Here is a 27,412-nt window from a genome sequence, read left to right as displayed (position 1 = left end):
CCGGTGCCCAGGTGGTGGCTTTACACACTACACCACTGTGCCAGCCCACATTTCTTTTTCTTTCTTTTTCTTTTTCAAGATTGATTGATTTGAAAGAGTTACACAGAGAGAGAGGAGAGGCAGAGAGAGAGAGAGAGAGAGAGAGAGAGAGGGTTGTTCCCTCCACTGATTCACTTCCTAATTGGCCGCAATGGCTGGAGCTGCACCAATCTGAAGCCAGGAGCCAGGAACTTCTTCTGGCTTAGGCACAGGGGCCCAAGGACCTGGGCCATCTTCTACTGCTTCCCAGGCCACAGCAGAGAGTTGGATAGGAAGTGGAGCAGCTGGGACTCAAACCTGCGCCCATATGGGATGCTGGCACTGCAGGCAGCGGCTTTACCTGCTACCGGCCCTGGCCCATGTTTCTTTTTTAATGATCATCTCTAATTTTGAAAAAGATGTTGGCCGGCGCCATGGCTCAATAGGCTAATCCTCCACCTTGCGGCGCCGGCACACCGGGTTCTAGTCCCGGTTGGGGCGCCGGATTCTGTCCCGGTTGCCCCTCTTCCAGGCCAGCTCTCTGCTATGGCCAGGGAGTGCAGTGGAGGATGGCCCAGGTGCTTGGGCCCTGCACCCCATGGGAGACCAGGAAAAGCACCTGGATCCTGGCTCCTGCCATCGGATCAGCGCGGTGCGCCGGCTGCAGCGGCGGCCATTGGAGGGTGAACCAACGGCAAAGGAAGACCTTTCTCTCTCTGTCTCTCTCTCTCACTGTCCACTCTGCCTGTCAAAAAAAAAAAAAAAAAAAAAAAAAAAGATGCTGTGCTAGGGTGTATTTTTCCTTTATTTTTTAATTGATTGTGAAATAATTTTTCCTAGAATACTAAGTATGTCAAGGCATAGTTAAGAATACATACATAGGGGCCGGCGCCATGGTGCACTAGGTTAATCCTCCGCCTGCGGCGCTGGCATCCCATATGGGTGCCCGTTCTGTCCCGGTTGCCCCTCTTCCAGGCCAGCTCTCTGCTGTGACCCGGGAGTGCAGTGGAGGATACACCCCATGGGAGACCAGGAGGAAGCACCTGGCTCCTGGCCTCAGATCGGCGCAGCGCTGGCCGCAGCAGTCATTTGGGGAGTGAAGCAACGGAAGGAAGACCTTTCTCTCTGTCTCTCTCTCTCTCTCACTGTCTGTAACTCTACCTGTCAAATAAATAAATAAAGTCTTTAAAAAAAATAATAAAAATAAAAAAGAGAATAGATACATAATAAATATTGACACATGAAAGTCTACACTCCACACCCCAACACATACACACACACAGTTATGTACCTGAGAACCCTTAATTTTCCAAGGATACAGCTAAGTCTTTTAAAAATAGCTTTAACTGTTTAATTTTCCAGGTGTTTCTCAAGCCGTGCTCCCACGTGGTGTCCTGTGAGCAAGTTGAGGTGGAGCCGCTCTCCGCAGACGACTGGGAAATACTGGTAAAGAAGACGGACTGCCTCGAAACGCCCGTGCCTCGGGTTTTTCTTCTCTGCGCTTCATTGTGTATTCTGAGTTGGTTTGAGTGATAAGAATGCACTCTTAGAAATTAGAGAATGAAAGGAGGAATGCAGGTTAAAGAATTGCATTGGATTTGAGATTCAGGCTAAATGAGTAGAGTCTGGCTGCTTTTGCCATAGAAACAAGCAAAAACTGGGTAACTCAGTACTGTGACCTTTTTTCCGTATCCTATCCCATCATGCCTTGTAACATGGAACGACGTATCTGCCTTAAATGTACACAATACGTTTATGTTTTAGAGAAAGAGTACACGGGTCCTGGCCGGAGTGTGGGGTGAGCCCATGTGTGGGGAGCAAACCGGACTGGACTGAGTTACTGGAATTAAGACTTATTCTATGCATCTGCTCTCCCACAATATGGCGCTGGTAGAGAAGTAAACAGCTTCCACACAGCTGCCTCCAGTTCAGCTAATAAACTGTAGGACTTGCTCCTGATTGGAGGAGAGCAGCGTACTCGGCGTGTGGGCAGCCGAGTTGGGATTGGCGGAGGAGGACTATAAAGGAGGAGAGAGACGGCATTCACGGGGAACATCTATGGGGAACATCTAGCTGAAGGAACACCTGTGCAGCCCCCGAGAAGAGCCGGTCGGCGGAGTGCCGCTCCCCCGCGGAAGTGGGGAATGTGGCCAGGGGGAACTGCCCTTCCACGGAGGTGGAAGGGATAGTAGCCAACCCGGGAAGAACCAGCAGCAAACCCGGGGAGGGCCGAGCAGACAGAAAGAACAGCGCAGGGTCCTGTGTTGCTCCTCCACGAAGAGGGGGAGCGACATAATGGTGCCGTGACTCGGATATGAAGCCTAGGCAGGGTTTAGTGTCGTTCCTCCACGAAGAGGGGGAGCGACATAATGGTGCCGTGACTCGGATAGGAAACCTAGGGCGGATAGGAAACTTAGGAGGGAAGAAATGACTCGGATAGGAAACCTAGGACGGATATGAAACTTAGGAGGGAAGAAACGGGAAGAAGCAGGAAAATACCAGAGAGAGAGACTAGCAAACAGCCTAGGGAAAAGCCGGACGAAAAGGGTGCCGGAAGAAGCTGTTGAAAGCCTAGGCATAGATTCAGATACGGACTACGGGGGGAAGCTGGGAGAAATCTCTAAGGTCGAAAGCGAAAGTGAACGCTAGAACAAACAGACTCGGACGCGGACTGTGGGGAGAGGCCAGGAGAAATGAGGGAGGAATATTGTTGGAGGAAAGCTTGGGGAAACATACCGGGTAGAGAAAAATGTTAGGGAAATTGAAGCCGTGGGGGGCAGGCCGAGGCGGACACGAAAGCCACTTTGGGATTCTCAAGTTAGCCCGGGAATAGGGGGCGAAAAGTTGAAACCAGAAGCTGAAACGTAAGCCAGATTGGGATCCGTCTGATTAGCCCGGGGAGCAAAGGACGGGAAGCCAAACCGTGGGGCGGAGACGTATGCTGGGTTGAATTCGCCAGGCTAGCCCGGGGAACTTAGATTGAATGCTAGTGGCGGACACGTAAGCTACGCTGTGTTACTCGCGGAAGCTGCCGCGTGCAGAGAGAGCACGGGGCGTGAATAGATAGGGAACGGGGCTGGCGCGAGGCCGTGGTGCAGACGCGAAGGGCGTGGAGACCGCGGAGCGCGCGAAGCCAAGCCGCGCAAAGCCGAGCCGCGCAGATGAGGCGCGGGCTGAAGCGGCGCAGAGCCAGGAACCCGCCGGCGGGGTGAGGCGCCAGGAAGCTGCGGGGATAAGAGAAACAGAAGTTTAGAAGTAAAAGAGAAATAGGAATGCTGGAAGATAGAAGTAAAATGGGAGAAATAGGAATGCCCGGAGATAGAGAAATAGAGAAATAGAAAGGCCTCCCTACAACACTGCAATGTGAGAGCTTGGATTCGGTCTGCCTGATTAAGTGAGGCGATGAGCACCTGGGCGGCTAGCAGCTTATGCGCCGCAGGTCACCGAACACAGGCACGCATCAGCGCCTAAAAACCTCCTCACAACATGGCGAAGAGAGGACCCGGATTCGGTTTGCCTGATTGATAGGACTTGTAAGAACCTGTGGCAACTCTAGCAAGTAGAGCAGAGTGTGTGCCGCGGGACACCGAAGACAGGCGCGTATCAACGCCAAAAATAAAAAGAAAGGGGGATCTGTGGGGAGCAAACCGGACTGGACTGAGTTACTGGAATTAAGACTTATTCTATGCATCTGCTCTCCCACAATATGGCGCTGGTAGAGAAGTAAACAGCTTCCACACAGCTGCCTCCAGTTCAGCTAATAAACTGTAGGACTTGCTCCTGATTGGAGGAGAGCAGCGTACTCGGCGTGTGGGCAGCCGAGTTGGGATTGGCGGAGGAGGACTATAAAGGAGGAGAGAGACGGCATTCACGGGGAACATCTATGGGGAACATCTAGCTGAAGGAACACCTGTGCAGCCCCCGAGAAGAGCCGGTCGGCGGAGTGCCGCTCCCCCGCGGAAGTGGGGAATGTGGCCAGGGGGAACTGCCCTTCCACGGAGGTGGAAGGGATAGTAGCCAACCCGGGAAGAACCAGCAGCAAACCCGGGGAGGGCCGAGCAGACAGAAAGAACAGCGCAGGGTCCTGTGTTGCTCCTCCACGAAGAGGGGGAGCGACACCCATGTGTGTCTGTCCTTCCAGGAACTGCACGCTGCGTCCCTTGAGCAGCGCCTTCTGGATCAGATCCGAGTCGTTTTCCCCACAGCCGTGTTTCCCGTCTGGGTGGATCAGCGGACTCACATCTTCATCCGGGTTGGTAGGTGCTGTTGTAACTTGTCCTTCGCCTTCCCCACGGTAGCACTGGTCCAGGGCAGAGATCACAGGTGCTCACACGCTCTGTTTTCTCCACAGTTGCCCTGGTGCCAGCAGCCACTTACGGGAGGCTCGAGGCTGATACCAGACTCCTGATTCAGCCAAAGGCACGTCCAGCCACAGAGGATGTGTCCTCACGAGCGCACGAAGCACGCGGCGAGTTTCCTGGTCTTGAGAGAGACCAGCAAGGGACAACAAGAGGACTTCAGACCAAGCAGCTGCCGGCAGATAACCCGCGAGGTGCTGACGCAGACCCAGAAGTTTCTGTGGACTCCTCTTCAAGCCTGTGGACCATGATAGGCAGCATTTTTTCTTTTGGATCCGAGAAGAAGCCAGAGACATCCTGGGGTGTAACTGAGATCAGTGCGTTCAAAAATATGCAGTCAAAGGTCGTCCCGCTGGACAATATCTTCAGGGTGTGCAGCTCCCGGCCCCCCAGCGCGAGCCACACAGCAGCGCCTTCTGTGTCCGCCGCTCCCTGTGCCGTGCACGTGTTTCCATGGGACCAGGAGTATTTTGATGTGGAGCCCAGCTTCACTGTGACCTATGGAAAGCTAATTAAGCTCCTTTCTCCAAAGCAGCAGCAAAGGAAAACCAAGCAAAATGTCCTCTCCCCTGAAAAAGAGAGGCAGATGGCGGAGGCACCAGATCAGAAGCAGATCGGCGCCGACCACAGTCAGGAAGCCGGGAAGGCTCGCGTGCTGAAGGTGGTCTGGAACGGGCTCGAGGAGCTGAAGAACGCCGGAACGTACACCACACACGTAGAAGCTCTCCATTTTGGGAAAGTCTGGGTTGGTATGCATTTTAGAATTTGAGGGGAAAATGTGTGTAAACTTCCCCAATTATGAATTAGAATCGTATCTTATGTATAAATGGAAAACTAATACCATAAATACAGCATCTAAAGTCATGGGAGGAGCACGGTTCTGCTTGCAGGGCCAAGGGGCTCGGACAGGTTCTGGCTTGGACAGGTATAGGCCTTGAGGTTTCGAAATTCTTGCTTGAGGTTGCATAGCTGGTAAGTGGTAGAACCAGGGTTCCAACCCAGGAGCCTGGCTCAGGGTCCACTCTCAGGGTGGGATGCCCTGCACATCTTAATGCTGGCAGGTTTGTTCCCAAGTTCCTGAGAGCAAAGGGAAGTGCTCCGTACAGAAGAGAGCCAGGGCGGAGATAGGCTTGCTGCTGGCGCCTGGGTGGCCGCGCACTGGGAAGCTGCTGGCCTGCTGCTGTCTGCCGTTCGACTCGGGTGCACGTGGCCGAGGAAGTAGACAGGGCCAGTAGTGCTCTTCCCCCTCGTGCTGGCCCCAGATGCCAGTGTCACTTGGTACGGCGTGAGTTGCCAGCCCATTTACCTGAAGGTAAGGTTGAGCCCCTGTGAAGTGACTGCGTAGTGAGGAAGGAAAATAGGACAGGAAAGTGTCTCTTGCAGATTTTTGTTTTTATTCCTGCGGTCTTACCTGTGACCTTTATGCTAGTTACATACAAAGTTTTCATCTTTGCTTACCTCATTTTTTAAAAAACAGATTTATTTAGTTATTTATTTGAAAGGCAGAGCTACAGAGAGGCAGAGTCAGAGAGAGAGAGGTCTTCCATCTGCTGGTTCACTCCCCAAATGGCTGCAATGGCTGGAGCTGAGCTGATCCAAAGCCAGGAGCAGGAGCTGCTTCTGGTGCTCCCGTGCAGGTGCAGGGGCCCAGGCCATGGTAGGGAGCTGGATGGACGTGGAGCAGTGAGGTCTCTAACCAGTGCCCATGTGGGATGCCGGCACTGCAGGCGGCAGCTTTACCAGCTACGCCGTAGCACCGGCCTGCCCACCTCATTTTCTAAAGCCCCGGGTCCCTGTTGTGTTGTTGGCTTGAGCTGTCAGTTCAGGGGATTGCACTGCATCCTCCGATACAGAATGCCTCACACTCCGGTGGTTGGGATTTAGCTGGTTCTGCCTTGCAGTTCTTGAGATCCAGGTGAGGACAGGGTGAAGCGGCGCTGATGGGGGAGCCTGGGAGACCTGAGACAGCAGCAGGGGCCTGTGCTTCCCACCCTGCAGGTGAGAGCTAGAGGCATTGAGGATAACCGCTCCGCCGGGCTGCACAGGCTCCACCTGGAATCGAATCTGCTCACTGGGAATACAACCAGCGAGCTTGTTACCTGTGCGGTGGGAGGATTTTTATTAATGGGAGACTGACACATGTGTTAGTCTTGAAGTCAGGATGTGTACCTCAGTTGTTTTAGGATTTTGTCTACCATTAACATGCCTGTGCCTGCCCTTTAGAAATGAAGAAAGATAGTAAAGAGATGAAAGCCTCTGTGTCTTTCAGTACTTACCAGTGTCTGGAGATGAGAAAAGGAATAATTTTTTAGAAAGATTTGCTGGGCCAACGTTGTGGTGCAGCTGGGTGAGCTGCCACGTGGAACCTTCACATCCCATATTGAAGCCCCAGGTCGAGTCCCATCTGCTCTGCTTCCGATCCAGCTCCCTGATTATTGGCCTGGGAAAGCAGTAGAAGATGGTCCGATTGTTTGGACCCCTGGAATCCACATGGGAGACCTGGATGGGGTTCTGGTTCCTGGCTTTGGCCTGGCCCAGCCCCGGCTGGAGTGGCCATTTGCAGAGTGATGATCCTCCTACCAGAGGATGGAAGATCTCCTTCCCTCTCCCAGACCCTCTCCCTCACACCTCTTCTCTTTCCATCTCCCTGCCCTCTGTCACTCTGCTTTTCAAATAAGTAAACATAATCCTAAAAAATAGAAAAGTAAGATTTATTTGAAAGGCAGAGCGACATTGAGAGATAGAGATCTTCCATCCATTGGCTCACTCCCCAGGTGGCTGCAGACATTAGCTCCGGCTAGGCTGCAGCTAGGAGCCCAGAACTCCACAGGGTCTCCTGCATGGGCCGCCTCAGTTTTCCCTGGCACATTAGCAGGGAGCTGCATAGCAAGTGGAGCGGCCAGTACGTGAACCAGTATGCTGATATGGGCTGCCAGCGTCTCAAGAGGTGGCTTAACTCGCTCTGCCACATCACCAGCCCTGAGAAGAAATATAAACATTCTCACTGAGATAGAATTGAAATGTATCATTCAGTTGATTCTGGTGTATTTGTAATAGTTGCACAACTATCACCACAATCTAAGTTCAGATCAATTTCATCAGTGGGGATGGGAACTTTTACCCTTTGCCTTTTTTTTTTTTTTTTTTTGGCAGGCAGAGTTAGAGAGAGACAGAGAAAGGCCTTCCTTTTCTGTTGGTTTACCCCCCAAATGGCTGCTACAGCTGCAGCGTGCTGATCCATAGCCAGGAGCCAGGTGCTTCTCCTGGTCTCCCATGGGGTGCAGGGCCCAAGCACTTGGGCCATCCTCCACTGCACTCTCTGGCCACAGCAGAGAGCTGGCCTGGAAGAGGAGCAACTGGGACAGAATCCAGTGCCCCAACAGGGACTAGAACCCGGTGTGCCAGCGCTGCAGGCGGAGGATTAGCCAAGTGAGCCACGGCGCCGGCTTACCTTTTGCTTTTTCCATGAAGTTTTTGTCTGCATTTAATTGTGCCTGTAGAAGATTATCTGTGATTAGCCTTGACTGTTCCAACTTTTTCACTGATTCTCAATTTTCACAGATGAAGACTCCTCAAAGACAACAAATAACATTTAATTGGAATGTAATTGTACTGTAATTTAAAAGATGATTATTGTGGCTTGAATCCACTTAAATCCATTTAAAGCTTTAATTTTGAGGATTATAGAAAGAAAAGGAAAGCAACACAGGGGGAAGTTGAAGAGTTTGGGTGAGACAGGAGCTGAACATCTGCGTCCACGTGGTTCTGCTGTTGCACTGGTCCAGGAGTTTGTGCCTTGCCGCCCCACTGCTCCCGGGTCATCGTCGAAATCCTGAGCTCCCAGGTCATGGTTTTGGGAGATGATGAGGTCATGACAGTGCAGCCCTAATGAATAGGATTACGGCCCATATTAAAGAAACCCAGGGGAGCTCATTCACTCTCTATGCCATGTGGTGACGTGGCAGGTAGGTGCTGTCCACAAAGAGGCCCTTAACTGGACACCAGATGTACTGGTGCCTTGCTCCTGGGCCTCGGTGCCTCCAGAGCTGCAAGCAGTTAACCTGGGTTGTTTAGAGGCCACTCAATCTGTGGCACTGCGTTGGAGCAGCACAAAGAAACTGAGGAAACTGTCAGTGTGATCATGTTTTAGTTTCACTGGGATTCATTGAAGCTAATGCCAGTATTTATGCTGTGAAATATTTTAAAATCAAGCTTTGAACATATTTTTGTTTAAATTTCAGATTCCAGAGGACCTAAGAAAGAGACTAAATATAGAAATGCATGCAGTAGTCAGAATAACTCCTGTGGAAATTATTCCTAAAATTCCAAGATTTCTAAAATTACAACCTAAGGAGGACTTGGTGAGTTCATATATATATATATATATATGTTATATCAAGATTCTTTTTTAAAAATCTTTATTTACTTGAAAGGCAGGGTTACAGAGAGAAGGAGCAACAGCAGGAAAGAGATGTTTTCCATCTGCTGGCTCTCTCCCCAGGTGGCTGCAACAGCCAGGGCTGGGCCAGTCTGAAACCTTGAGCCTAGAGCTCCATCCAGGTCTCCCACACGGGTGCAGGGGCCCAAGCACTGGGGCCATCTTCTGCCTCTTGCCCAGGCCATAGCACAGAGCTAGACTGGAAGTGAAGCAGGGACAGCATGAGCCGGAGCTCATGTGGAATCTGGCGTCACATTTAGCAGCTTAACCTGCTGAGCCACAATGCCAGCCCCTTAACATTTTTTTGTGTGTTACAAAATTTCCAGTTTCTTTAGTGAGTAATAAGAATAGTGTATTCCTTTTTGTTAGAAGGACAAGTCTTTTTTTTATTGTTTGAAAATATATGTAACAAGATAGGCCATTTTAACCACTTTCAAGTGTGTAGTTCAGTGGCACAATCAGATCTGCATTGCAGTCATCACTACTGTGCACTTCTAAAGTCCCACTGCCACAGTAGCAACTCTGCCCACTGAGCAGCAACTCCCATGCCCTCCTCCACCCCACCCCTGCAGACCTCTGACTTACATTGTGACTCTGAGTTTGTCTACTCAGGGTATTTCATGTAATTGGAATCACACAATATTGGTTTGAGACGTCTGACTTGTTTCATGTGACAGTGTGTTCAGGGTTTATCCCATCTTGTTGCGTGTAACAGAACTTCGGTTTTTTCATGGCTGAATAATATCTTACTACACGGATACAGCACATTTGTTCATCCATCCTTCTATTGATGGATACTCGTTACTTCCACTTTTTTGGCTGTTGTCAATAGTAATACTCAAGGATCTGTTTTTTTGTTTTTTTTTTTTTGACAGAGTTAGACAGTGAGAGAGAGACAGAGAAAGGTCTTCCTTCCACTGATTCACCCCCCAAATGGCTGCTATGGCCGGAGCTATGCCGATCCGAAGCTAGGAGCCAGGTGCTTCCTCCTGGTCTCCCATATGGGTGCAGGGGTCCAAGCACTTGGGCCATTCTCCACTGCCCTCCCGGGCCACAGCAGAGAGCTGGACTGGAAGAGGAGCAACTGGGACTAGAACCTGGCACCCGTATGGGATGCCGGCGCAGCAGGTGGAGGATTAACCAAATGAGCCACTGTGCTGGCCCCAAGGATCTGTTTTCAATCTTTTTTGCTATCTACCCAGTAGAATTGTTAGATTAAATATAAAGTTTATGTTTAGTTTTTTGAGAAGCCAAGAAGTTTTTTACAAGTAATAGATACATTATATAATCATATCATTACAAATATGGATTATTTTGGTTTTTAAAAGATTGACCTTGGAGCAAGCATTGTGGTGTACTGGGTTACACTGCTGTTTGGGATGCCTGCACCCATTATCTGAGTACCAGTTTGAGTCCTTGCTACTCACCTTTCAATTCAGTTTTCTGCTAATGCATGCTGGGAAATAGCAGATGATGGGGGAGGTCCCTGAGTTTTTGCACCCACATGGAAGACCTGAGGGAGCTGGGCTCCTGGCTTCAGCCTGGCCAAACCTCAGCTACTGCAGGCATTCGGAGAGTAAACCAGCAGACAAGTATTGATCTCTTGATCTCTGTCTCTTTGTCACTCTACCTTTCAAGTAGTTGAAAATAAACATCTTTTGAAAAATAAAAGATTGGTATTTTGACTACATCCGTATATATTTTTAAAAATTTCTGCCATGTTTTAATATTAATATTGTAGCCCTGAAGAGTCTGTGCTGGACTGTTTTACTTTTCTACTCAGTTAATTCTCTGGAAATTGGTGTGATCCAAAAAAATGAGATTCAAAAAACTTAAAAGTCTTATTTCGATTGTTTATTTTATTTGAAAGGCAGAGCGAGATCTCCTGTTTGCTGGTTCACTCCCCAAATGCCTGCAACAGCGAGGGCTGGGCTAGGCCAAAGCTAGGAGGCGGAAAATCTGGGTCCCCTACATGGGTGACCCAGTATTGGAGCTGTCACCTGCTGCCTCCCAGGGTGTGCAGTTGCAGGAAGCTAGAGTTGGAAACGGAGCTGGGATGGAAACCCAGGCATGATTGTGGGCAACTCTCCGCGGCATCTTAAACACTGCACCAACACTCACCTCTAAAAATCTTTTTAGTAAAATATTGTTATCAAATAACACCAGTTTGGCTTATCACTTCTTAAGTAGTTATACTAAAGGAAAGTCATGGTGCATTCAAGAAATTCCAAGTGAATTTAACCTTTCTCTGATAATTCAGATGAAACTTTGGGATCCTCGGGACTGTTAGACCATGGAGGAGCCAGTTGAACAGAACTTTCTAGTTCATGAAACACTGGATAAGATAGTTTCTGCTGTCGAACCCGAGAGGAGGACACATTAAGTGCTATTACCATAACTGTGTAACTGAGCATTTTCACACACTGGCTACGCCGTGCACAGTGAGTTCTAGTTTTATTTTAACTTTTTGATTTTTTTTAAACATTAATTTATTTACTTGAAAGAGTTACAGACAGGCAGAGGCAGAGAGGAAGAAAGAGAGAGAGAGAGGTCTTCCATTCCTCTGGTTCACTCCCCAAACGGCTGCAACGCTGGAACTGTGCTGATCTGAAGCCAGGAGCCAGGAGCTTCCTCCGGGTTTTCCACGTGGATGCAGGGACCCAAGCACGTGGGCCATCCTCCACTGCTTTCCCAGGCCATAGCAGAGAGCTGGATTGGAAGTGGAGGAGCCGCGATTTGAACCGGTGCCCATGTGGGATGCTGGCACTGTAGGCAGTGACTTTACCTGCTACACCACCACACAGGCCCCAACTTTTTGATTGTTAATCTTGTTATTGGGGCTGGTGTTGTGATATAGCAGGTAAAGCTGCCGCTTACAATGCTGGCGTCCCATATGGGTGCTGGTTCAAGTCCTGGCTGCTCCACTTCCAATCTAGCTCCCTGTTAATGCACATGGGAATGCAGCAGAGGGTAGTCCAAGTCTTTGGAAAGCCCAGAAGAAGCTCCTAGCTCCTGGCTTTGGTCTGGCCCATCTCTGGCTGTTGTAGCCATTTGGGGAGTGAACTAGCAGATGGAAGAATTCTCAATCTCTCTGTTGCCCTCTCTCTCTCTGTAACACTACCTTTCAAATAACTAAAACAAACAAAAATTTGGTATTTATCAAATGTTAGGACCTTAAGAAAATAATTAGCCACTGGTCATTAGATTTGTTTTTGTTTTTTTTGAGAGGAGTTTTAGTCTGAATGATGGGATATACTACCTAATGCTTTCATATTCAAAATTACATGTTTTTAAAGATTTATTTCCTTATTTACTTGAAAGTCAGAGTGACAGAAAGAGAGAGCAAGATCTTCCATCCATTGCTTCATTCCCCAAATGGTCTCAATGGCCAGGACTGGCCCAGGCCAAGGCTAGCAGCCTAGAACTCCATCCGGGGCTCCCACGTGGGTGTCAGAGCCCAAACACTTGAGCCATCCTCTGCTGCTTTCACAGTGCAGTAGCGGAGAGCTGGATCATAAGTGGGGCAGCTGGGACTCAAACTGGCGCCCTGATGGGGGATGCCAGTGTGACAGGTAGCAGCTCAACCTGCTGTACCACAGCAGTGGCTCCCAGAATTGCATGTTTTAGTGGAAGTTTTAGGACTTTTCACTGGCCTCTCTGGGCTATAATTTTATTACTTGGTATATGAAAGTGCCTGAATCTGAAAGAACTGTGAGTTGCTTTTTTGATTCCAAAAGTCTTATTTTAAATAGTTCTTATCTGTATTTTATTACTTTGTTTAGGTCTTTAATCTCCTTCATTGATCAGTAATATCCAAAGAATTAATTGGCTATTTCTATAATTTTTAGAAATGGAAGAAAGTACCTTTTCTTAGCCTAGCCAGCTTTTGGTAGGGATCAAACTCTGATGTGAGCTGAAACAGCAAATCTTAGTTTGACTTTAGAAGGAGAAAAGGACCAGTCTGAGAAGTGATACAGTAGACGTTTATTTTCCTAGGCAGAGATTAATCATCTTTTCTATGTGCATTTTTAACCTAATTTTTAATTTTAAATAGATTTAAAAAGTTAACTTTAATGTAAAAGCTTTAAAATTAGCAATGTTTTTCTTAGAGATTTTTCATACCTTTGAATGATTAACACTGTTGAGGTCAGGAATGCAGTGAGCTTAACAGAACAAAAATAGAAATACTGGCTTAAACAAAAGAAAAATATTCCTATTCTTTTGAACAAGGAAGTTGCAGGAGCTAATGGGTAGTTAAACTGTGTCATCAGGGATCCAGGCCCTGTCAGTCTTCCTGTTCTTCCGCCCTCAGCCCATGACTTAACTCCGGTTAGATGCAAAGTGTTTGCTCTACAGAGACCTCCTGGTCTGCATTGCAGAAAGCAGAAGGGGAGGCACAAGGCAAAACCGTCTCCATGTGAGGTTTCTCTGCCTTTAGGAAGAGAGGCCCCAGCCAGGGATTGTTGACTGCTCACTGTCAACAGTGAGCAGTTTCTCTCCCTCTCCCTCGCCCTCTCGCCCTCTCGCCCTCTCGCCCTCTCGCCCTCTCGCCCTCTCGCCCTCTCGCCCTCTCGCCCTCTCGCCCTCTCGCCCTCTCGCCCTCTCGCCCTCTCGCCCTCTCTCCCTCTCTCCCTCTCTCCCTCTCTCCCTCACACACACACACACACACACACACACCCTCTAGCTCTAGGCAGGGAATCAAGGATTTTGCCTTCCTGCCGCTGTAGCAGAGGGAGGCCCAGCAGAATAGGGTTGACCTGGTTGCTTATCCCTGGGCACAGAGGAAAGGGGCGTGTTCACATTCGCCGCGTACAGCGGGTTTCTTTGGGGGGTACCGTGTTCATTGTCCTGACGGTAATGCCAGATCCCAACTGTGCACCTACCCTCAAGCGTCCTTCACTGGTTTTGCTGGCCGAGGATTCTGTTTTATTAGGAGGATAAGATGTGTGCAAGTTGCAGTATTAGGGTAATGCATTGTGGTTCTTTCCTTCCCTCTGGCAGCCGAAGGATGTGAGTGAAGCCGAGGTAAAAACGGGGTTCTGTTCCTGGCTGCAGCAGTCTGCAACCACCACACTGCCTTTGGTGACATCAGAGGAAGAACATATCAAGCTGGGAATTAAGGATGGTGGGTAAATTGCTTGGGATATTTTGCTGTTTGAACCTGTGTCATATGTGATCAGTGAAATACAGTAAGCACACACAACAACTTTCTGTGAAGAAATGTCTGGGACTGGTGTTGTGGTACAGTGGGTTAAGCCACCACCTGGCTGCTCCGCCTCTGATCCAACTCCCTGCTGATGCACCTGGGAGAGCAGCATATAGTGGCCCAAGTACTCAGACCCCTGTCATCCAAGGGGAGAACTGGGTGGAGTTCTGGGCTCCTGACTTTGGCCTGGCCCAGCCCTGGCCATTGTGGCCATTTGGGGAGTCAAAACAGCAAATGGAAGATTTCTTTCTCTCTCTCTGTCTCTCTTCCTTTCACTCTGTCACTCTACCTTTCAAATAAATAAATTAATTAAAGACATTATTTTATTATAGAATTAATTTTTTTTTGCTTTTAATTTGAAGTTAATATTTAAAACCTTAAATTATCCTGTTGGTTTCAACGCTCACTCTACATTTATTATTTTCTTTTTAATAGGTTTGAAGGAATTTTCTCTGTGTATAGTTCATTCTTCAGAAAAAGAAAAAGAGAAAGAAAAAAGCATTTTTCTGTTGAGTTCCAATCTGCTGCAGAAGATCACGATACAAGTAATTACATACTATTGAATATTTAATAAAAAGGTACTTGTTAAGTGTGATCGATAATAAAGGATGAATTTCCTTATAAGATCTTGTACCCTAAAATATATTAGAAACCCAAATAATAAGGAATAACTTGATTTTAAATATTTTACCTTAATTTTTTAGAAAAGATTTATTTATTTGAAAGGCACATTTACAGAGACAGCGAGAGACACAGAGAGTCTTCCCAACCACTGGTTCACTCCCCAAATACCCATAATGGCTGGGACTGGGTCAGGACAAAGCCAGGAGCCTAGAATGCCACCTGGGTCTCCCATATGGGTGGCAGGGGCCCAAACACTTAGGCCATCTTCTGCTGCTTTCCCAGGCACATTAGCAGAGAGCTGAATTGGAAGTGGAGCAGCTGGGACATGAACTGACCAGTGTGGCAGGCGACAGTCTAAACCCACTCTGGCACAACACCAGCCCCTTTCAGTATTTTCATATTTAGTTTCTTTAAATTACTTAGATAAATTATTGATTTATCCTAAATTTAAAAGTCAGTGTCTCAGCACAATCAAATTTTAAGAACAGAGTTGATTGTGTTAATTGGAAAATGGATCGTGATTTTAAATTATCCTAGTATTGGGCACGTGTTTAGCCTAGCAGTTAAGCTGCTTATTGGGAGCCTGTGTCCTGCATCAGAGTACTTGGCTCCATTCCTGGCTCCAATTTCATGCAAATGCAGATGTTGGGAGGCAGCAGTAATGGCTCAAGTAGTTGAGTTTCTGCCATTCACATGGGAGACCTGGACTGAGTTCCCAGTTGCCAGGTTTGGCCAGACCCAGCCTAGCTGTTGTGGGGATTTGAGGAGTGAACTTGTAGAAGGGTGTTCTCTCTGTCTCTGTGTCTCTCAAATTTTAAAATAAGTCCACAAATCAAAAATAAATAAAATGAAATTCTAATATTAAAACAAATGAAAATGTAGTTTTTGAAGTTTCATCTTGAAAATTCATATTTTATGTGTAATTTTGCTAATCACCCATATTATTTCAGCAGTTCTTAAATTCAGAACTCTACAGACATTATCAGATCTTTTTTCTTCCAGAAGTTCTGTAATAGTGATCCTTGTAAGGTATCATGTTCTAGTTAGGATATTTATATTTGTCACAGCGGGACTGAAGACATGTGGTATGCTCCCTTATAATTGTGGTAGCTTGAAACTAGACCCTATTTCTTCATTTTTGAAATAGAATTGAAGGAATACCATGCAGAGAAAATACCAGTGTGCAGATTGTGAAAATAATAGATGAGATAGAAATGAAAATTCCAAATAAGACTGTATCTGTAAAATGTGTTAAGTACATGATACTCTGCTTATTGACCATATATATTTATGTTCCCTGGGTGAGGAGATTGTTGTTGTCAAGAGTGTTTTAAATCCATGTACAATTTATCTGTTCTCGGTGTGTGAAAGAATCAACAGTTCAATTTTCGGGAACCCAAGAAAAACAGACCAAACACATCACTCTGAAATGTAAAACTAATTTTTCCTTACTACTATAGGTCCTTCTAGATCCTATGGTAAAAGAAGAAAACAGTGAGGAAATTGACTTAATTCTTCCCTTTTTAAAGCTGAACTCTTTGGGGTAAGAAGTTTTGGCCAAACAAGCATGTTTAGAGAAATGTGTGGACATTATTTGTGGCAGGGTTTTTATGTGTAAAGATTAAAGTAGATGTTAATGTCAACAAATGGGTTTATAATGCGTTATCTTCGCAAGGATTGTTGTTCCCGTCATCCCTAGCTTTGCGATTGCCTTGTCATCTTAGATAACTAGAAGTTTGACACTTTCTAGGAGTCTTACCTTGAGAACTGGTTTGTGAGGAGAAAGCTTCTAGAAATCACCTGGATCATCTGTGCTTGAATAAAACAATAATCCTTATAGCAAATAAGTGTGTTTTAAAAGTTAAGTCTAAAAACATTTGACTATTTAAAAATATTTCAAATTAAGTTATTCCTTCATTATCTTACTGTGATAACTGGGACTGTTTTCCTCAAATTAAAAGACAAACATATCCAGAAACTCCTCTTCATCTCTGTTTCTTATACAGTATGACAAGCTCAAGGAAACATTACCTGTTAGAATTCTTCTGAGGCTGTTGCTAGATGCAATAATAGTGTTTTGATTTCCTGTAATAATATCTGGTTTTTTGAAATATTAAACCAGAGAGTAAAAATGTTTAAACCTAATAATGTTCATCAATTTAAAGTAAACGCTATACTTTAGACTCGAAGAATTTATTGGTATATTTCTAGTATAAATAAATTGTTGCAGTCAGGATCAAGAAGTAGCTTTAAGTTGATGTTCCTGAAATCTACAGATTGAAACTGGATTTCTGAGGTAATGATTAAGGGGACATAAGCCTGCAGTTATCATAAGTAGTCCCAAAGCTCTTGTTCGTGGTCATGTTGATCACCAAATGAAAACACACGTGGAGGCGGAGAAAGTGAATGTGTGAGACAGATTCCTTAAGGAGTCCAAGCAGGGCAGAACTGTTGGAAACTGCACAGGTTTGAAAGTAGTGCAACTGACTTTAAAAGCTGTGAATCCGATTTGGCGTTAGCCAGCATACTTCCTCAGATTGGGGATGATCTGTACGATTTAATTCTGAAATGCATTACCTAGAGTGGGAAGGAAGAGGGCAGCTTGTTGCATAGCTGGGTGGCTTTCTGCGACAGTCTCTCGTCATGGAGCTCCTTCTGTGTTTTGCAGAGGTGTGGGTTCCTTAGGCATTTCCTCCATGGAGCACGTCACGCACAGCCTCCTGGGCCGCCCTCTGTCGCGGCAGCTGATGGCCCTTGTGGCAGGGCTTAGGAATGGGGCCCTTTTACTCACAGGAGGAAAGGTAGGTGGTTCAGATGTGCTCATTTGCATCCCAGATCTCTCTGCGGGCTTCGTTCGCTGATTATAAAAGAGTGGTGATAGGGCTCGGTGCTGTGGCAGAGGTTGTCTGTGTTACAAAAAGAAGGAACCAAAAGCACACAGTTTGTTTAAACATTTGGGCTTGACTAGACTCGTGTGACACGAGTCAAGCCCCAATCCTTTGTCTTTCTCTACTTGTATACCCTAAATTAGCAAGGCAGTTTGGGTGGGCTGGGGCACACACTGCTACAGCAAATCATAGCCGCAAGGTAAGACAGTTTTGTGATACAAGAACCAGTAAATCACAACTTTGAAGCAATTTTAGAAGGCACACAACCATTTTATCTTAGACATGCAATTAAGCTTTTATGGCAGCTGGAGAAAGGTTTTCTAAAGTCAGCATTGGCCTGTTCAGACCCAGCCAGCCCTCCCATGGCAAGCTGGAGGGAGTCTGTAGCTCTCTCTGCAGCAAGCAGGAGGAGGTTTTAACATTCCTTCAAACTGGCACTTTAATGGCAAGCAAGAGAGGGTTTGTAACATCTGCAGTGCCGGTATCCCAGATGGGTGCTGGATTCTAGTCCTGGCTGCTCCACTGCTGATCCAGCTGCCTGCTAATGCACCTGGAAAAGCTCTGGAAGATGGCCCACATACTTGGGCCCCTGTGCCCACGTGGAAGACCAGTAAAAAGCTCCTGGCTCCTGGTTTTGGCCTGGCCCAGCCTCAGCTGTTGCAGCCATTTAGGGAGTGAACCAGTGGATGGAAGATCTCTTTCTGTCTCTCCTCTACCTCCCTCCCTCCTTTCCTTCCTTCCCTTTTTAAGTACTTTATTTATTTGAAAGACAGAGTTACAAAGAAAGGTAGAGACAGAGAAGTCTTCCATCTGCTGGTTTATTTCCCAAGTGGTGACTGCTGGAGTTGAGCTGATCCGAAGCCAGGAGCCAGGAGTCTCTTCTGGGTCTCCCATGTGGGTGCAGGGGCCCAAGGACTTAAGCCATCTTCTGCTTACCCAAGCCATCGCAGAAGAGCTGGATCAGAAGAGGAACAGCAGGGACTCAAATTGTCACCCATATGGGATGCCGGGCCTTTAACCTGGGCTTTAACCTGCAGTGCCACAGCACCGGCCCCTCCTCTCTCTTTGTGTAACTCTTGACTTTCAGATAGATTTTTTTTTCTTTAAAAAAAAAATTGTGAATATGAGACAGGGAAGGTTTTCATTCATTCCCTAAAATTTTTGTGTGCCTGCCACTAGGTTTGGGAAGTGATGACGTGTAACTGTCTTGCCCTTTTGTGTGCCAATTGTAGAATTACATGGTTTTTTCATTTTTAGCCTACTGATAGGGTTGATTGATTTTTGGATTTTGAACCATCCTTGCATAGGTATAATAAATCCCACTTGATTGTAGTGTATCATTCTTTATACATTGTTAAGTTCTTTTGCTAATAGTGTGTTAAGGTTGTTTGCATCTCAGTTTATGAGAGATTATGATTTTCTGATCATGTATGGTGCTTGTGTGGCTTTGCTATCAGTGTAGTATTGGCATCAGTCATCAAATGAGCTGGAAAGTGTCCCCTCTTGTGCTTTTTTTAATAAGATAAAATGGATACTCATACTTCTTTAAATGTTTGGTAAAATCTCCAGTGAAACCATCCCAACCTGGAGATTTTTCATCAGGTTTTTTTTTGTTTGTTTGTTTTTGTTTTTGTTTTTGACAGGCAGAGTGGACAGTGAGAGAGAGAGAGAGACAGAGAGAAAGGTCTTCCTTTGCCGTTGGTTCACCCTCCAATGGCCGCCGCAGCTGGCGTGCTGCGGCCGGCGCACTGCGCTGATCCGATGGCAGGAGCCAGGTGGTCTCCCATGGGTTGCAGGGCCCAAGCACTTGGGCCATCCTCCACTGCACTCCCGAGCCACAGCAGAGAGCTGGCCTGGAAGAGGGGCAACCGGGACAGAATCCGGCGCCCCGACCGGGACTAGAACCCGATGTGCTGGCGCTGCAAGGCGGAGGATTAGCCTAGTGAGCCGTGGCGCCGGCCTCATCAGCTTTTTAATTACAAATTCAGCTTTCTTATTGATTGTAGGACTGTTCAGGCAAGCTCTTTCACCTTGGCTGATGTCACTGGCAGTTTTCAAGTAATTGGTACATTGCTTAGTGAACTGATGAGCTTTCAGCTGTTCATGGGGTTCTCTTTCTATGCCTCTAATGCCTGTGGAACCTGGAGTGATATCCTGTTCTGTACTGGTGATTTGTGTTGTCTTTTTGATCTTTGTCAGTCTTGCTGCAGGTTCCCTGCCCTTTAGAAGGGGTTTACAATCTCCTCCACTAGTGCAGTGCTGTTTCCAAGTCACAGTGTGGTCTTTGTGCTTTTTAAAGTAAAATATATAAGGCTTTTTCATTTTGTTTCACTTTTAATTCTAGTTTAACTTTTTTCCCTTATCACTAGCCTAGTTTCTTTCTTATTATTTAAAATATAGGAATGACTGAATGATTAATGTCAGATTTTAGGATGCATAATCGTGGCAGAATATTTATTTTGTGCTTTTTTTTTTTAAAGATTTTATTTATTTATTTGTGAGGTAGAGTTACAGACAGTGAGAGGGAGAGACAGAGAGAGAGGTCTTCTATCCATTGGTTCATCCCCAAATGGCCGCAACAGCCGGAGTAGCGCCGATCCGGAGCCAGGAGCTTCTTCCCGGTCTCCCTTTGCGGGTGCAGGGGCCCAAGCACTTAGGCCATCCTCTACTGCTTTCCCAGGCCACAGCAGAGAGCTGGATTGCCAGAAGAGCAGCCTGAACTAGAACTGGTACCCATATGGGATGCTGGCGCTGCAGGCGGAAGATTAACTTACTGCCCCAGGGCACCGGCCCCAGAATATTTCTTTTGTAAAAGCGATGTCCTACTGACTCCACAGCCAGACTCCACACCTCCCCTAGGACGATTGAGCAGAGACCGAGATCTGAGGCCGGCTCAGCACTGTGACCCAACGACCTGAGGCTGTTTACATTTGAAGCCTCTTCTGAGGATGAGCCTCACTTAAGGGAGAGAACAGACAAGAGCACTCCGTGAGATGAAGAGCGCTCTGCACAGATGAGTGACTTTCAGAAAAAGACTCTCCCGACTAATTTAATTATGGATTCCAGGTTAGCTCTTTTGTAAAAACTGCAGAATTATATTTTTGCTGCTGTTATATTAGCATAATTTCTAAATGTCACCTTGAAATAGAAACATGTATTTTAACTGCTAATACAAAGGTAAATTAACACTTAAAAAAAAAAAAAAAAGAAAAAGACTCTCCCAACCAGGCAAATGGTGATGACCAGAAGTGGGGCCTGTGCCTCCCTTTTCTCTCTGGAGCCCACTGACATTAAACATTTGTGCAATTCTATAAAGTACACTAGTGGTATTTGCTGAGTGACCCCTGAATTGCAGACTTCGCTTTCAAGCCTGGCTGTTTTTCTAGCCCACAGTAATGAAAACAAAATGTGAGAAGTGATGTAGGCTGCTCTCAGACCACGTCTGGGAAGGCCCCCTGTAAAGCCGCACCTGGGCCCCAAGCATACTGGCTGGCCGGGCTGTGCTAACAGCGATTGGTTGGCTAGAAGTCTGGTGGTTCCCGAAGGGGCTCAGGCCCTCCTCCGGCAGGGCAGGGAGAGAATTCGAAGGCAGGAGCAGACCGAGGAGGGGTTATCAGAGAAAGCAATGGACGATGGCTCAGGTCCTTGGGCCCTGCACCCGCATGAGAGACCCAGAAGAAGCACCTGGCTCCTGGCTTCCGATCGGCACAGCTCTGGCCGTTGCGGCCATCTGGGGAGTGAACCTTTGGATGGAAGACCTCTCTCTCTGCCTCTCCTCTCTGTGTAACTCCGACTTTCAAATAAATAAATAAATCTTTCTTTTTTTTTTAAAAAAAAAAAAAGAGGAAACTGAGGAACAGCACCTTAACGATTCGGTTTAGTATATGGAATATGTCCGCACCTCTGAGGTAATGACCGCCAGGCAGTCTGGAAAGAAAAGGTGCTTTGGCTTGTCACTGTGCTGGCCGTGACCCTGTGGCTAAAATGTATTGCACAAATCCCACACCCTCAGCGGCCGAAATGCAGGCGTAAGAAAGGCTTTGTCTACACGGGAAGTGCAGTCTGGGGTGGAAGAGGAGGTGGCTTTGCTTTTGGAGGTGCACATGGTGGCGGGAATTTGGGACCCGTACCAGGAAGTAACTTCAGCGGAGGATCTGATGGATATGGGAGTGGACATGGATTTGGGGATGGCGATGATGCAGATGGAGGAGAGCCAGGAGGTGGAATTTTGAAGGGGGTGGGTTTGGTGGTGGAGAACCTGAATGTGGCAGCCTGGCTAAGGGCTGAGTATGGAATATGGAATGCCAGCATTGCAGGTGGTGGCTTCCCCTGTTACGCCACAACGCCAGCCCCCATCATTGCATCTTTATGCATTTATATGAAATATGTGCAGAGCTTTCTGAAAGGATAAAAAATTGACAGTGATTACTTCTGTGAGATGATATCAGAAGATGTTTTACCTTTCTTTACTAATTACAGTTATTTTGTATTTTTACTTAATTTTTGTGAAAAAATAAACTTCTACTTTAAAAAAGAGTATACATGGATTAAAGCCAGATATTTAATACAAGAAGAAATCATTCTGTGTTCCTTAATAGTCTCTGAAGCTTGCAGTGTGCACTAAGGGTCATAGTGATGACCATGCATCACTCAGAAGCTGTCAAACTGAAATATTAGAAAAATGAGTAATACATTTTTTCCATTAAAAAGAGCTGAAATTAAAGCATATTTCACTTATCTAGGAAAATTATTTAATGTTCATTTTATTTCATTTTTGAAATAGTAACCATTACCTGTCTGTAAAGATAAAATATTTACAGATTAGTGATAGTTGTGACTACACACCATAAAATAGGAGTTTGTTTTCTATCTGCGCTCCGTCATAAACAGGGTGAGGCCAGCTCCTGGCATTTCAGTAGCTTCAAGGAGCAGCTGTGTTTCGGTTGACACCTGCGTGTCCCACACTGGTGTATGCTTCCTGATGGGCAGGGCTGAGCCTTGCTGGTGGCCACAGTGCTAGATGTTATTTCTTGGTTGAATATCCTGGGAGTTCTTATGAGCAGTTCTCTTCTAGGGAAGTGGAAAGTCAACTTTAGCCAAGGCCGTCTGTCAAGAAGCCCGCGACACACTGGATGCGCACGTGGAGCTAGTCGATTGTAAAGCTTTACGAGGTATGACTGGTGACACTCTACACGTCTACACAGGGATGTCAGTAATCTGTTAGCATAATCAATACAGATAGTTGTATTGAATTTTTTGTTTATCATCTAGTCATTGAAATTTCTTAGGAATAGTAACTCTTTGACTTCCTAATGTTTTTCATAAGATTCCTGAAACTCTCCATATCTGATGGAGACTTTTTTTTCCAGAAAATTCTTTGTAGATTGTAATCTTGGAAATGCCAGTTTACACCCCTCAGAGAAAGATAGCCCTTAGTACTTAGAATGTGCTGGAGAATGTAAGTGGTCTCTGACCTGCTGTGGGACCCTGGAGAGGTTCCCCAGGGGCGGGCAGGAGAGGGCCGTGGACAGCAGACGTACACTCACCAAGGAACACTCGGGTACTCTCTGAGCCTTCGACGTTACAGTGTTGTCTGGTCTGTTAAGGAAATGGTTGGAAGATGTTCCCTTCAACAGCTCATTTCGCCCTTGGCTCCCACTACACATCGTCCCCGCTAGTCGGGATTCTCTCGGTTTCTTACCTGCTGTTCGCGACACAGCCTTTGGGAACCCACGTTGTGCTGTGCTGTAAAGGAGGCTTGTGAGAGGCCCTGCCCAACTTGTTTGAAGCCTCATGTCAAAATTTGAATTTAGCCGGCGCCATGGCTCAATAGGCTAATCCTCCACCTTGTGGCGCCGGCACACCGGGTTCTGGTCCCGGTTGGGGCACCGGATTCTGTCCCGGTTGCCCCTCTTCCAGGCCAGCTCTCTGCTATGGCCAGGGAGTGCAGTGGAGGATGGCCCAGGTGCTTGGGCCCTGCACCCCATGGGAGACCAGGAAAAGCACCTGGATCCTGGCTCCTGCCATCGGATCAGCGCGGTGCACCGGCTGCAGCGGCGGCCATTGGAGGGTGAACCAACGGCAAAGGAAGACCTTTCTCTCTTGTCTCGCTCTCTCACTGTCCACTCTGCCTGTCAAAAAAAAAAAAAAAAAAAAAATTTGAATTTAGTTTTCTGTTCTTTTGTGTGTGTGTGTGTGTGTGTGTGTGTGTGTGTGTGTGGACAGTGAGAGAGAGACCGAGAGAAAGGTCTTCGTTTGCCGTTAGTTCACCCTCCAATGGCCGCTGCACCGCACTGATCCGAAGGCAGGAGCCAGGTGCTTCTCCTGGTCTCCCGGTGTGCCGGCACCGCAGGTGGAGAATTAGCCTAGTGAGCTGCGGCACCGGCCTTGTTCTTTGAAAATGAAAGCTTTTTAACTCACCAGGAAATTTGAAGCCAAATTTGTGATTCAAATACAGGAAGGTCTCCAGGCAGCTACACTTGTGTTCCACTTTCCCAGAATCTTGAGCCCTTCCTCTCGTTTTCCCACGTCTGCTGTTACTGTGCGACTTTGTTGTAAGCCATCTGCGATTCTCTATGGAGTGAGTACAATGAGTACATACGGAAACTGTAGTAGCATGTTCCTGTTCTTTTCTGAAATTTGACACTTTATGGAGTCCTTTGGGTCCGTATTAATAGAACCATGATAATGATGATGTGTGTGGTCTGAACTTCCCATCCCTGCGCTAACGTGAAACCACTTCCTGTCTTCTGTGTTAAGGGAAAAGGCTTGAGAGCATCCAGAGGAGCCTGCAGGCAGCCTTCTCAGAGGCCGCTTGGAGGCAGCCGTCCGTCATGCTGCTGGACGACCTGGATGTCATCGTGGGCTCGGCTGCCATGCCGGAGCACGCGCACAGTCCTGACGCCGTGCAGGCCCAGCGGCTCGCACACGGTAAGGCGTCCCCGGTGGCGTCTGTCGGGCAGCATGTTAAGTCCTCGTGGTGCACCTGCCCTTTCCGGAGGACCGCGTGTATGTCAGGCACGGGGTTGCTTTGGAGGCCTCTGGCAGCTTGCACAGCTCTCTTGCAGAGCAGACACTGGGGAATCCTGCAAGTTCATGGCTACTCTTTTGGGGCCTTTTCATTCCTTTTTACTTAGTAGAAATCATTTAATTTACAGATTTTCTCTTGCTTTTTTGTTCATTTGACAAATACATGTTGAATGCTTGTGCATAGTTTGTGTTCTCAGAATCTAAAAGAAAGAAAAGAAAGAAAAGTACAGAACGACTTCATGGTGATTCTGGGCTAGGGACTGCTTTGTACTCTTCACGCAGGTGCTCTCCCGGTTCTATAGGGCCGTAAGTGGAGACTGAGACCGCTGTAGTGGTTTGACCAGCATGACCGACTAGGCGGCGGTCCGATGTCCTGTATGTGGCAGGCACTATTAGAGCTCACAGAGTGTCCTCAGAGTTCACAGAAGATGTGTATAAGGACAAAAAACTGTGCATGGACTTCAAAATGTTTTGCACCAAAATAAACTTAGCTTTCAATTCCATTTTCCACCATCATGTAACTTAAAGTAAGAGTGAATTTGAGTAAGGAGTTTATCAAGGAAGGCTTTTTGGAGAAGTTGATAACTGAGCTGATTTTTTAAAGGTTTATTTACACGTATTTATTTATTTGAAAGGCACACATGAAGGATTTTCCAGGGCATGCCATATGGGAGTTGGCTTGAGTCCTAGCTGCTCCACTTCCGAACCATCTCCCTGTTAATGTGCCTGGGAAAGCCACAGGAGATGGCCCAGTCCTTGGGCCCCTGCACCCACATGGGTGACCCAGAAGAACTCCTGGTTCCTGGCTTCAGCCTGGCCCAGCCCTGGCTGTTGTGGCCATTTAAGGAGTGAACCAGTGTATGGAAGATCTCTATCTGTGTCTCATTTTCTCCCTTTCTCTAACTCTGCCTTTCAAACAGATAAATCTTAAAAAAAAAAAAAAAAAAGAATCTTCCAACTGCTGGGTCACTCCCTAGTTGGCCCCAATGGCTGGCGTTGAGCCAGGCCGAAGCCAGGAGCCTAGACCAGCTCTCCCACATGGGTGCCTGGGTCCCAAGTACTTGGGCCATCTTTCACTGCCTTCCCAGGCACGTTTAGCAGGGAGCTGGACCAGACGTGGAGCAGCTGGGACTCAGCCAGCCCTACGGAATGGGATACTGTGTCACAAGCAACAGCTTAACTTGCTGCCCCGCGCAGGCCCCACCTGAGCTAATTTTTGATGGAGCAGAAAGTAACATAAAGTATTTTTATACTGATGAAGAAGCAAAGGAAGGATGAGCCCCAGACACGGGCACAGAAGTACAGGGACTCACGGTGTGTCGGGGAGGGCCCCACAGACTGCAACTTTGAGTGCCAGAAAAGGGCTCACGGAGAGGTGGTGCGGGAGGGTTCGGCAGCAGTGAGCCGTCCCAAGGTTCTTGAGAAATGAAATAGATACAAAATATAGCCATACAATGTGTCTGGGTTATTATTAACTTATAAATCTCAAATTTTGAATTCTGTAGTGTCTTGATACTAGCCTTAAAGTGAGTCTATTAGTCTAGTGTTTAAGGGGGTGGAGGCTGCAGATTTCTAAGTCAGGACTCACGTATAATTATTAATGGCTATTTCAGTTCTGACCTGGTCCTACCAAACCTTGGAAGTCTTGCGTGGAAAAAGCTAATTGAGGAGTCATAGGAATGTCAGCTGTATTTTGCTGGATAAGCAGAACACAATATGGAAATGTAAAGCCCATCTAGAATATTTATTTCAAATGCCACCTTTATTATTCATTCACTTACTTTGTAAGATCCAGGAGTAGGAACCTCACTAGACATTGTTCTGAGGCAACTCTTCTGCCTCCCATAGGCCTCAGATGGTAAATCAGCAAATGAAAGGGTGAATTAATGAACAAAAACATAAAGTTCAGGCCGGCGCCGCGGCTCACTAGGCTAATCCTCCGCCTAGCGGCGCCGGCACACCCGGTTCTAGTCCCGGTTGGGGCGCCGGATTCTGTCCCGGTTGCCCCTCTTCCAGGCCAGCTCTCTGCTGTGGCCAGGGAGTGCAGTGGAGGATGGCCCAGGTGCTTGGGCCCTGCACCCCATGGGAGACCAGGAAAAGCACCTGGCTCCTGGCTCAGTGCGCCGGCCGCGGCGGCCATTGGAGGGTGAACCAACGGCAAAAGGAAGACCTTTCTCTCTGTCTCTCTCTCTCTCACTGTCCACTCTGCCTGTCAAAAAAACAAAAACAAAAACAAAAACAAAAAAACATAAAGTTCAATCCCTTTGTGACTTTTCAGAAGATTTATTTATTCTCAGAGAAAGGTAGAGACAGATAAAGATCTTCATCTGCTGATTCACTTCCCAAATGGCTGCCACGGCTGGGGTTAGGGCAGGGTAAAGCCAAGAACCAGGGACTTTGTGTTTTCCACATGGGTAACAGGGGCCGAGTCCTTGGGCCATCTTCCTGTGCCTTCCCAGGTACATTACTAGAAAGCTGGATCAGAAGTGGAGCATACGGGACTCAAGCTGGCCCTCTGATATGGCATGCCAGCATCCCAAGTAGTAGCTTAACCTGCTGCACCACAACACTGGCTCCAATGAATTAATTTTTTAAAAAAGATTTATTTGTTTATTTAAAAGGCAGAGTTACAGAGAGAGAGAGAGAGAGCTTACATCTGCTCATCTGGTCCATAAATGATCACAGCAGCTGGGGCTGGGCCAGGCAGAAGCCAAGAGCTTCATCTGGGCCTCCCACATGGGTGCAGGGGCCAAAGCACTTGGGCCATCTTGCACTGCTTTCACAGGAACATTTGCGGGAAGCTAGATTAGAATTGGAGCAGCTGGGACACAAACCAGCACCCATATAGGAT

The 27,412-nt window shown here is 47.1% G+C and overlaps 1 protein-coding gene across 10 annotated transcripts in view; it reads left to right on the top strand.

Moving 5' to 3' along the window:
• The window catches only part of LOC100343976 (peroxisomal ATPase PEX1), a 49,150-nt gene that overhangs the window by 3,924 nt on the left and 17,814 nt on the right, over positions 1 to 27,412 (top strand). For 4 of the 10 annotated variants that reach the window (XR_016223136.1, XR_011383214.2, XM_051853339.3 and 1 more), the window contains exons 3-12: positions 1,381 to 1,464; positions 4,160 to 4,274; positions 4,370 to 5,121; positions 8,618 to 8,737; positions 13,816 to 13,939; positions 14,456 to 14,565; positions 16,105 to 16,187; positions 17,313 to 17,445; positions 22,607 to 22,703; positions 24,292 to 24,462. Coding sequence is in view for 7 of the 10 variants with exons in the window: in XM_051853339.3 (XP_051709299.3) it covers positions 1,381 to 1,464; positions 4,160 to 4,274; positions 4,370 to 5,121; positions 8,618 to 8,737; positions 13,816 to 13,939; positions 14,456 to 14,565; positions 16,105 to 16,187; positions 17,313 to 17,445; positions 22,607 to 22,703; positions 24,292 to 24,462 (1,789 nt within the window). In the remaining 3 variants the exon portion in view is untranslated. Of the gene's footprint in view, positions 1 to 1,380; positions 1,465 to 4,159; positions 4,275 to 4,369; positions 5,122 to 8,617; positions 8,738 to 11,125; positions 11,256 to 13,815; positions 13,940 to 14,455; positions 14,599 to 16,104; positions 16,188 to 17,312; positions 17,446 to 22,606; positions 22,704 to 24,291; positions 24,463 to 27,412 lie in introns of those variants that run through there. The other 6 variants (XM_089316165.1, XR_016223137.1, XM_089316166.1 and 3 more) reach the window with 6 other exon arrangements.

The sequence above is a fragment of the Oryctolagus cuniculus genome, chromosome 16 (genome assembly GCF_051225735.1).
Source record: "Oryctolagus cuniculus isolate XC-2025 breed Fujian yellow rabbit chromosome 16, ASM5122573v1, whole genome shotgun sequence".
NCBI classification, from domain to species: domain Eukaryota; kingdom Metazoa; phylum Chordata; class Mammalia; order Lagomorpha; family Leporidae; genus Oryctolagus; species Oryctolagus cuniculus.
Note: the sequence above shows the minus strand (reverse complement) of the source record. Positions and strands in the feature narration are given on the sequence as shown.